Source organism: Topomyia yanbarensis, chromosome 2 (assembly GCF_030247195.1).
Source record: "Topomyia yanbarensis strain Yona2022 chromosome 2, ASM3024719v1, whole genome shotgun sequence".
In the NCBI taxonomy this organism is placed as follows: domain Eukaryota; kingdom Metazoa; phylum Arthropoda; class Insecta; order Diptera; family Culicidae; genus Topomyia; species Topomyia yanbarensis.
The window spans coordinates 399,647,728-399,658,145 of record NC_080671.1 but is presented as its reverse complement, the minus strand read 5'-3'; the positions used below and the strand labels follow the sequence as shown (position 1 = coordinate 399,658,145).

The following is a 10,418-nucleotide window of genomic DNA, read 5'->3' as shown; positions in this document are numbered from 1 at the left end:
TCATGTACCGATCAAAAAACTTGCCAGTAATCCGAAAACTGTGGGTTTAATTTTACTGCTTCAAAAGAGAATTTTTTGAGTGCACTTGATTTTAAAATCAATACCGATCAGAGGCAAATAACAAAAATATAACAAAATGCAATTTCTGTTTCAAACTGTATTATAAATTGGGTCTCGTTAGTAGTTAAAATAACAGAAAATCATAACAAATATCAACACGAGATGTAGTTTTGGTAGATTTTTGTTATAAGCATGACATACATTTTCTATTTCCACAAAGTTCACTCTGAGGAATCGATGCAGGTCTTGAAGAAAACCCAACCATTTTTCCTGTATGAGCGAACGAAAATATAATGATCGTTTGTTACTAGGTCACTGGCATTAGATGATTATATCTAATACAGTTCTCTTACAGAGGACGTTTCTACTTTTGGAAAAAAAATATATCTCATTTAGTTTTAACTTTGATAAAATCATATCAAATTTTGTTACAATGTTGTTATCATTAGCCAGTTTTTTGTTTTATTTTATGTTATTTTAACAACTAACCAGTCGGATTTATAACAGGCTCTGTTTCAAAATATTTTTGAAATAAATAACTTCAGGTGTTATAAATCAGTTATGCCCTTCTGATCGGGTATCTTTATTTTCGGTCGCTCATGTATGCTAGTAATCTTTAATTATTTTCGGCACAATTATCTAATCCAGATTAATTTGCAGCTGCATCTCTACGATAAATGATCTTTGTTTCTGTACCTACAACACGATTGATAATTACTTTGTGTTAGTTGGCATGAACTGCTCAAAACTCTCATCTACGAAATAAATTTTATATTCGAGCACTCAGTCAGCACTGCTTCACTTTACTGTAATGAATTACAGATTGAATGAACAACAAATAATGGTCATTTGTGGGAGAGCCCCGATTTTTTAGCGGAGGAGCATTATTAGCTCGTGGTGTAAGCGATGTTTTTTCCGCTCGGTGCAGAAAGTTGTCCGTGTCCGACGCTGTACCCGGGTACCTTTTTAGGTTTCAATTAATGAAATTCTCATGTTTTATCCATAGCTGGAAATTGAAACTTTGTGACATCTTAGAACTTCACTAAGTTAAGCTTTTCGGTTAATAATATTGTTGATATAAAAAGCCAAAACTGAAAAGCCAATAACTAAAGTAATTTTTTAACCGATTTTGATACTTTTAAGTGTTTTGGATTCAGGAACTCATCCACTTTTAAACTTGATGAAAATGAATATTGTTACTTGATTCGGTTCCCGGGAATCCGGATTTCCGGAAGCTTGTTCCGGTGTTGGGATACTGTTTGTGAAATTCAATGAAATACTAGCAATATGGGTATCAAAATTCTTGGAATTGCATCAGTAGGCTGTATCTCGCTGTTTTGGAACCATTTGGTGATTTGACCCCGGAACGGACATTCCGGAGCAGGTTCCCGTGGGGCCGTGAGTGGCCATTCCATTCCAATTCCACTTTTCAAATTGCCATAGGGTCCCGTAACAATAAATAACAGACTTCCGAGACAATTTGAAGAGTTTTGATACTCATACTGCTAGGACATTATTAAAATTTACAAATCATACCCTAGCACTGGAATACTACTCCGGAAAATCCGGATTACCAAGAACCAGATCCGCTCATCCGGTTCTATTTTACAGAAACAAAAAGTGGACGAATTTCTGAATCCAAAACATCTAAAAGTGTCCAAATCGGTTAAAGCACACCATAGTTATGACCATTTCAATTTGTGGGTACCCGGGTACCCTCGTTGGCCTGTTAAAGGTGTTTTTTTTTGTTGGACACATAACTGTTAATTTGCCGTCCCTTTTATTACTAAAGCGTTCAATATTTTGTCAATACTAGAGAGTATTAACAAAAGTATTGTATGTAATAGAAAAAGTTATATTGAAGATGTGCATTTCAAATGAGATTGACGTATTGAAGCAATATCTTCAACTAGGCTGTGCACGCAAAGTCGACATGAATAATGACTTTTACTGTGAGCCGTTTTTGCCAACACTGCTATTAAACTGTGAAGCAATGTTGGTAAACACGGCACACAGCAAAATTCAATTTAACGTCCGGGACGTTCTGACGCACATTCGATTTCGGATCTTATGTCGCAGTCGATATCCTGGACACTGTGACGCACTTATAGGTTCGGATAATGTGTCGCATAAGAACTGCGGAGGTCGTGAGGGGGTCTTCCGAATTCGCAGTTCGCATTCTGAAAATCACGCGGGTTCTAGCGTGCCATCGAGCATAATACGTTCGAGAGCTCTGTCGTTTCTTGAACAAAGCACAACAGCCATGTCATCATCGAGATTACATCTACAAACTCACGCTGCGCTGCCATCACCGCCCGTTATACAGTACTACGGAAGCTCCGACGTAGTCGCGCTACCAGCCAGCGACAAGCTCAGTCGTCCCGGCCCTGCGTTCGGAGGTCGTGAGGGGGTCTTCCGAACTACTTCCTCAGGCGAGTTGTTGCTTTAAATGATAATCCGCTCCTTGAAAAACTTTTGGTCCATAGTGCACCGTCGCATACAGCACATGTTTTCTTGTTCGTCTACTACCAGAACATTCGCGGAATGAAAACTAAAACGCAGGCCTTCTTGCTTGCCCTCATCATCTGCGACTACGATGTTATTGTTCTCATCGAAACCTGGCTACGTGATGACATATTAAAGGCTGAGCTATCGACGAACTACGCAATCTACCGATGCGATCGCAACTCTTCTACCAGTCATCTAAGGCGCGGAGGTGGTGTTCTTATAGCGATAAAGAAAAATCTAACTGGAACTGCAGGGGAACTGTGGGTAATATGAACAGGGGGTAAAATGAACAGGTAGCCAAATCAAGTCAATGTTTGTTAAATTTAGAACAAACTTCACAGAAACGTGATCTGCCTTGTTTTCAAAAGATATTGAAATAATTTCTTTTGATAAAAAGCTATCGAATGTTAAATAAATATGATAAAAACCAAAATCAGGATTCATGTCTGTCGCTGATGTTAAATTCGGCATGTAGAATATACGGTCTTTTGAGGTGAAATTTTAATTTTATTCTGAAAGGGGTGTTACATCATAGTAATTGAACCTCTTGCAGATATTTAACTGCAATAAGTGGGGATCAGGACAAAATTACTTAATTGGAACGGCTGTTTGAAAATAAAATGTCTTAGGGGGTAAAATGAACAAGTTGTAGTGGGGGCAATATGAACCATCTTGCCACTCCAAGTAACAAGCCTCAAAATTATTCGGAACGCTAACTTCAAGTTACTATATCTTCACTGTTCTCCAACAGATCCTAGAATTTCAAACACCCATGGATAACCCTAAGTTTGTAGACATGTTTCGATGCCACAGGATTGTAAATTGGTTAATACTACGTCATAAAAATTAAATTTTTCCGTGACAAATTTTTTTTTGCCTTCAAAATGCCCTGTGTGTATGCAAAGCTCATGATCCGCTGGGACATCAGCATTAGGTTCTTTACGGACACACTTAATCTCACTTTTCTTGATAGTTCACTTGTACTGTTTAGATGGACTTAGAAAAATTTTGTGGACGACTAGATTGGCTCGAAACAATTCGCAAAGAATTTTTATAAGTCCATGTAAACAGTACAAGCGAACTGTCAAAAATGAACACTTGAGTTCATTTGTGACGTCAGCGTAAAGTATTCAATTGCTCGGAAAATGCTTTCGAACGCTAAGCATTGCATACATACAGGACTTTTTAAGGTCATCTGAAGCTGTTCATTTTACCACCACCCCATGCTCATTTTACCCACACGCTATAAACATGTCTCATTTTTGGACATGTTTCGAAATCAATAATAATGTTTGAAAAAATATGTTTATGTTAAAGTATTTTCATCATATATGTACAAAACATGTCTAACAAGAAACATAGAAGGTGATTGTAGTATCTCATTCACTTATTAGTTAGACTTAATGACTTTGCTTAACGTGTTCATTTTACCACCAGTTCCCCTACAGCCTGGAAATAGCTAGATTGATCAATCCTAGCATGATCTTGGCTATACTGCCTACAATCGCAAGTTAGTCCCATGTAGATAGGGAATCCTATAGAACGAGAGATTTACTTGCGATTTGATGGGCAGCGTAATAGACAACCAACTATACTCCTGAATTAACAAGGAATATTGATACATTCACTGAAACGTACACGCCGCACCGAAGTACATGTATTTGCTATTTGAACTTGAAATTAAGTAATGTAGCGGTAGTAATAATTCTCCTATTTTGGTTTAAACGCAATGATAATTTTTAATACAGAATTTGATTGATTAGTTTAGCTCATTTAACGAAATTTATCAATTCTGTTACTATGTTTTAATTATCGCAAGGTTCTACTGTATTGATTTTGTTGGCTATTTTCGGCAAATTTTAAGATTAAGAGAAACGAAAGCAATGGACGCCGTGGCTTGGGTGGCTGTTGCACCCAAGTCTACCGCATATGCTTTGATAGAACATAACTCATCATCATGTTTTACCGCCAACGCCGAAAGTAGCCAACTAAATCGATACAGTATTTATCAACTCTGTAATCTAAACAGATTTTTTGAATTTTACTGAACGTAGTGAATTTGGCACGACCTATAAAAACGTTGCATAACGCAAGGCTGATTTTTGGAACAACATGTGTTCTCATTCAGCCCCTCGTTATGCAAATTAACGATATTATGACTGATCGGCTAAGTATGGTGTTTCCGCGTGGAATTTTGGATAAATTTGCTAAAAGGTATATTCAAATTCATATATTGAGCTAATTCAAGCAAATCACTACTTAATTTTCTCAGTTTTATCTGAGGTACCTTCCTTCGCTCGATCCTAGCCGATACAAAAACATTCTTCTCAAAGTAAACCTTGGACGAACTGATAATGCAACGGATGCAGTGGATTACAACGCATTATAAATCGTGTGTAGCATTCGTTCGAATTTCATCTGTCTCGAAGTAAATAATGATCCAATCCTTTAAATTATTTAGTTAGATAATTTCATTTCGTTGTTGAGATCGATAGAAAGCATTGTATAAATAATGTACACTCCAAATAAAAAAAATCAGATAAGAAATATTTTACTTTCTTTACAAAACAAGTAAAAATACAGCCGGCTGGCTGATCCGTTATATCACCTACACCGTAGCATCTAAACAAAATTATGTCGTTGTCATATAAGCGGTTCCTATGTCTACGCGCAAAAGCATGAATGATGACCTACCCAAGCAACCGATTTATTGCGAGGCGACACGCAAGCAAACAATCCTTTTCCGTATTTTTTTCTGCTTGTCTATTTTTGAGTTCTTTTTCCGCATTAACTACACTAATATCTGAAGTTCTGCAAAAGATAGTGCGAAATCTGCGAGATGTCTTTTGAGGTATTTCAATATACTTTGTACATTTTAAATCCGTCATTACGATTCTCTAAATGATTCCTTTCAGCAAGATAAACGCTCCCTTTACGAACGGCGTCGAAACATTCTTTACTTGATGGCTAATTATCTATCCATTATGGGCCTAGAACAATCCCGCCAGACTTTGATAGATGAAACGCATTTGACGGATGAATTCCAAGTTTGTGACAACATTGATCTGGACACAATCTACCAGGAATACTGCAGCTACTATCAGCTCAAGTTCGGTAAACAACCGCATGTAGTGAAGAAAAATGAAACCTACACGATGCAGCCACCACCTGCACAGCCTCAGCGAAAACCGTCGGGAAACAGAAGACGGGTGCAACCGACGGTGAAACCACTACCTATGGTACCGTGCCGTGTGGAACCGGAAGCTGATAGAGAAGTTAGAGAGCTGGGAAGCAAAATGACCGTGTCACAGCTAGCTATCCCACGTTTAGCGCAACAAAATAATATTATCGAACCTACTGCCAAAGCCGTAAAGCCGGTCGAGAATGGCCACTCCAGTGCCGTAAAATACAACGTGAGACCACTAATTAGGTTACATGAGAATTACTCAAGCGAATGGAAAGATTTCGCGGATATTGTTTGCAGGTATTGATAAAGTATTTACTCCGCGAGTAATGAATCATTTCAACCTCTTTTCAGAGATCTTATGAAAAAGGACCTTCACCACCGTTGGAGCCAGGTCAAGGGTTTGGATACAGCTATTAAGCTATTAAAAGAAAGCGTCGTCACTCCGCTTCAGTATCCTCAGCTTTTTGTAGGACTCACTAGACCGTGGCGATGTGTATTACTGCATGGTCCACCTGGAACCGGAAAAACCCTACTGGCACGAACTCTCTGTTCGGAGACACAAGAATCAATAACGTTTTTCAATGCCACTTCAGCCACACTCATATCCAAGTGGCGCGGGGAGTCCGAGAAACTTATCCGAGTGCTGTACGACGTGGCACGTTTCTATGCCCCCTCTATTATTTTTATCGACGAATTCGACGGTCTAGCATCCAGGAGGGATTCTGCCGGAGAGCATGAAGCTTCCAAGAGATTTAAAAATGAGTTTCTAACACTAGTGGACGGGCTCGACAGTGGAGCGGATGACGAAAGGGTATTCCTATTGGCCAGCACCAACTTGCCGTGGGAAATTGATCCGGCCTTTCTTAGGCGATTCGAGAAGAAGATACTGGTCGACGTCCCGTGTGCTGAAGGAAGAAAAGCAATCATCAACGACTTGTTACCAGTTTCGAACGAGTGGAACGCGGAGCAACTCGATGAACTGGTCGAGATGACGGATAATTTTACTGGTGATGAAATTAGAATCGCATGCAAAGAAGCATCTATGATGCTGATCAGAAATAAAATTGAAGACAGTGCTGGTAAGTATATAATGTGTGGACATCTTTCCGCGCATCGCATTGACGAATGTATGAATATTGCATGGAGAAAAAAATAATTGATGCAGATATTGTAGCTGAAACCGTTTTTAAATTTTAGGTTCATCACCAGCATGCTCATCCGCCGACCCCGATACAGTACAATTTGATCAGCTGAAAACGGCCCTCGAACAAATCAAACCAGCTTCATACGATTTGATCCATAAGCACCGTGAGTGGAACCGCAAATACGGAAACCATTCCTAAGGGCAACACATTTCCCATGCAACCAAAATAAATTATTTCATGTCTAGTTTTCTTTATTTAACTTTTGAAACATAGGGCGATTTATTCAAAAAAGGCTCAATTCAAATTCAGTTCAGACGAAAAAAAAACCTTACATGCTAAAAATAACGTAAGTCAATGAGAATACCTTAAAAGCAACTATCTGCCACCAATCTAGGTCGGCCGAGCCCGTTTCTGAGACATCTTCTGACCGTGATACAGACCGGTGTAGTAGCCGCTCATGTACCAGGACATGAGCATAGCGGAAAGATTCTCCGACTCGACATCATCATCATTATCTAGCATCGGTGGCATCGGCGGTGGCGGTGGTACCACAAATGAAGCTCCCATTCCCATCCCAGCACCGTAGCCAGCAGCCCCCGATGCTGCTGATCCAGCCATAGGCATTCGGAAGCTAGGACTGTAGTTAATCCTAATGTTGCTAGCTTTCTTAGTCAACTTCTCCTCATCGTCGCTAACTTCCATCCGTTGGTGATCTTCTTCAAAGGCTAGTTCTGCTGCATCCTCACGCTGCTTGCGGCGTGCCTTGCGTCCCCATGATGGCACCAAGCTGTCTGCCGCCACAGTCTGGTCGTTATTGTAGCCCACATAGCGAAGCAGTGTGCTGCCGTCCTTTGACATTGCCAAAATTTTGGCTTCATAATCTACGCCATCGTCGTAGGTGGCTCGGCAGTAATCGCCGATCTTGAACACCGGCTTGCTTCCCATTTCAACGGAACCTTTCTCGGTCGCAGTACCTTCATCTGCGGGAGGTTGATCTGGCAGCCCCGGTTTAACTTCCTCGCTCGTAGTTTGCTCCGGTTGGCCATTTTGAACCTTGGATGTTACCTTTTTGTTAGTTTTCATGGCCAATCGCTTGGCCACCTCCTCTCTGACCATTGTTAACGACTCATCGTACTTGCGAATGATGAGCGTATCGTCCCAAATTTCGTCGTTCGAATGCTCACTTTCGGAGCTGCTGGAGCTCTACGATTGAAAAAAAAAAGAATTTTGTAGTAATGAAACTTCTACTTCCAACAATCGTTACATACCGGCTTAACGCGACCCAAGTTCATTCAATGGCAGTTCTGGTTATCACGGAAAACAGATTTTTGAATAAATATATCGAGTATTTTGAGAAAAACTGCTTCGAATTATAAAAAACGATTGAAATTTGTTTTTTTTTGTGCTCTGAAACTGGAAATCTGGCAGACAAAAGCGCCAAAGACAAAACAAAAAAGAGCACGTTCACAGCGCATTTCACGCTCTGCTTGCCTCATCGGCCAAAACAGGTCTAGCTTGGAAAGAGACGATGTATTCGTCGAGTAGCGCGGCTATGGTGCGTTGTGTGTCTATAGCGGCCCTTACACGTTCAATATTTTTGACAATATTACAGAGTATTGACAAAAGTATTGTACGTATAATGGAAAAATTGACAATGTGGATTTCAAATGGGATTGAAAATGATTGAAATATTGTAACAATATCGTCAATACGTGTATTGATAAACATATTGAACGTGTAAGGGCCGCTTATAATATTATTACGCCAAATGATAATATTATATTTATAGTTTAGACACCCGGATTCGCACCGGTCGTTAGTAAAAAGGTAGTCAAAATAACAATCTGTTTACACACCGGTAGTTGTCATTATGGTTACTTCGCATTGCAATAAAACCAATCAATGATAATTAATATTTTCTGGCAGAATAGGGATCTTTAGGGGTGTGCGGGTTAAGGCATATTCTGATGCAGATTAGTACCGTGAATTAATATCTCAGTCCTTTTTCAATTTTTTGGCCCGAAACTATTGAAAAAAAAACATTTTTTAGTTTGTTTCCTTTTAGGACAATAACACATCCAAACCCATGCGACTTGCACGACCCTATAGGTTGCCTTATCAGATCTACCATAGTTTGCAGATGAAACTTGGGATGGCAGGTTGCTAGCGGATTGACAAAGTACCTGATCATGCTGTGTGGGGTGCTGTCCCGGTTAACAATGAGGCGAACGAGATATTTGCAGATACGTCATTTAGTAGGACAACTGTCAGTTTGCTCGTTGAATTTAATTTGGTTTTTTTTAATTTAAAAATCATAAAAGAATAATTAAGGTTTAAGAATGATATGAGTGTACTCGTAAGGACACCCGCTACCAATACATATGAAAAACTGGCACAATTTTTCCAAATTAAAGATCCCTATTACGCTAAAAACAAGTTTTGTATATTTTTTGCAATCATACAGAAAATACATTTGTTGTTGTTGTTTATTCGTGGCTTTAACCTCTGTGGGTCATTCGCCGTAAAATACATTTATTTATTGCATTCAGTAAGGACAATTGTTTCAGTAACAAATATCACTCCTGTTTCCAATAATTATTGATTGAAATCAATGCACAAAATTATTTAAAATGAAAATGTTTATTGAGATTAAAAAGTAATCACTGTTTCAATAGTACAAGACATGACAGTAGGGAGTAGCCTTCGATCTAATATTTTGGAAATGTGAATGTAAGCAATTTTAAATCTTGATGTTGACATGTGCTGTTTTAGCAGCCCTTACACTTTCAATAACTAACGACGCAGAATCCCTCTGGATAAAGACTAGCAATCTTTATCGTTTGTTTATCATTTATCTGTCAATGTTTTTTTATTTCAATCGAGCACGAGACCTGTCAAAGACCCTCGTTCGAGAAATTTGGGCGACAAGAGTTAATCATTAACGCTCAGATTGACTCTGGAATACTCAATATTACTCACTTACTCAGCTACTATGATCCCCTCCCATATTATTCAGTTCAATGATTATATTCTTTTTGTCTTCAAAACCGTCTGATGCTACCTACGAAAACTGTCTGATGCAAGAGAGAGAATTTTCTATGTACTGTGATGAGTTACCGAAACAAACAAGGTGCGGTTGTAAACGTAACATCCTTAGCCAATACTACGTCTGTCCAAAACACGGTTCCAAAGGCAAGTTTCCATTAATTTCGAAAATTATTGTTTGTTTACAGTCGACCCAACTTAAGGATAAAGACTGTATCGATTTTGTTGGCTATTTTTGGCAAATTTGAGACGAAGAGAAACGAAAGCAATGGAATTGAAAGACGGACGGAAAGGTATTCTAGAGTGAATCAGTTATAAACTTAGAACGGAAAACTAGAACTAGGCAGGCTTATATGGACATGATCGAAAGGAAACGTGAATAGTCTTTTGCCATCTGCTAAGTAGGAGTTGGGCGTTGCACCCAAGTCTACCGCATGGTCATTGATAGAACATAACTCATCATCATGTTTTAC

General features: G+C 39.1%; 2 protein-coding genes across 2 annotated transcripts; one reads left to right on the top strand and one right to left on the bottom strand.

Moving 5' to 3' along the window:
- Nucleotides 1-5,209: 5,209 nt before the first annotated feature.
- LOC131684909 (katanin p60 ATPase-containing subunit A-like 2) lies at nucleotides 5,210-7,208 on the top strand. Its single transcript, XM_058968158.1, has 4 exons — nucleotides 5,210-5,419; nucleotides 5,484-6,052; nucleotides 6,107-6,834; nucleotides 6,953-7,208. Exons 1-4 carry the CDS (start codon nucleotides 5,408-5,410, stop codon nucleotides 7,096-7,098), a joined length of 1,455 nt encoding a protein of 484 aa, XP_058824141.1. The 5' UTR covers nucleotides 5,210-5,407; the 3' UTR covers nucleotides 7,099-7,208.
- LOC131684910 (survival motor neuron protein-like) lies at nucleotides 7,131-8,337 on the bottom strand. Its single transcript, XM_058968159.1, has 2 exons — nucleotides 8,169-8,337; nucleotides 7,131-8,103 (listed from the first exon to the last, which is right to left on the bottom strand). Exons 1-2 carry the CDS (start codon nucleotides 8,190-8,192, stop codon nucleotides 7,291-7,293), a joined length of 837 nt encoding a protein of 278 aa, XP_058824142.1. The 5' UTR covers nucleotides 8,193-8,337; the 3' UTR covers nucleotides 7,131-7,290.
- Between the last annotated feature and the right edge of the window lie 2,081 nt (nucleotides 8,338-10,418).

Bases quoted from the DNA above. Each gene is read 5' to 3' on its own strand.
- LOC131684909 (XM_058968158.1), top strand. The intron at 6,053-6,106 runs GTATTGATAAAG...ACCTCTTTTCAG, and splicing joins TTCGCGGATATTGTTTGCAG to AGATCTTATGAAAAAGGACC. The intron at 6,835-6,952 runs GTAAGTATATAA...TTTAAATTTTAG, and splicing joins TAAAATTGAAGACAGTGCTG to GTTCATCACCAGCATGCTCA.
- LOC131684910 (XM_058968159.1), bottom strand. From the start codon at position 8,192: ATGAACTTGGGTCGCGTTAAGCCG. The intron at 8,104-8,168 runs GTATGTAACGAT...TTTCAATCGTAG, and splicing joins ACTTGGGTCGCGTTAAGCCG to AGCTCCAGCAGCTCCGAAAG.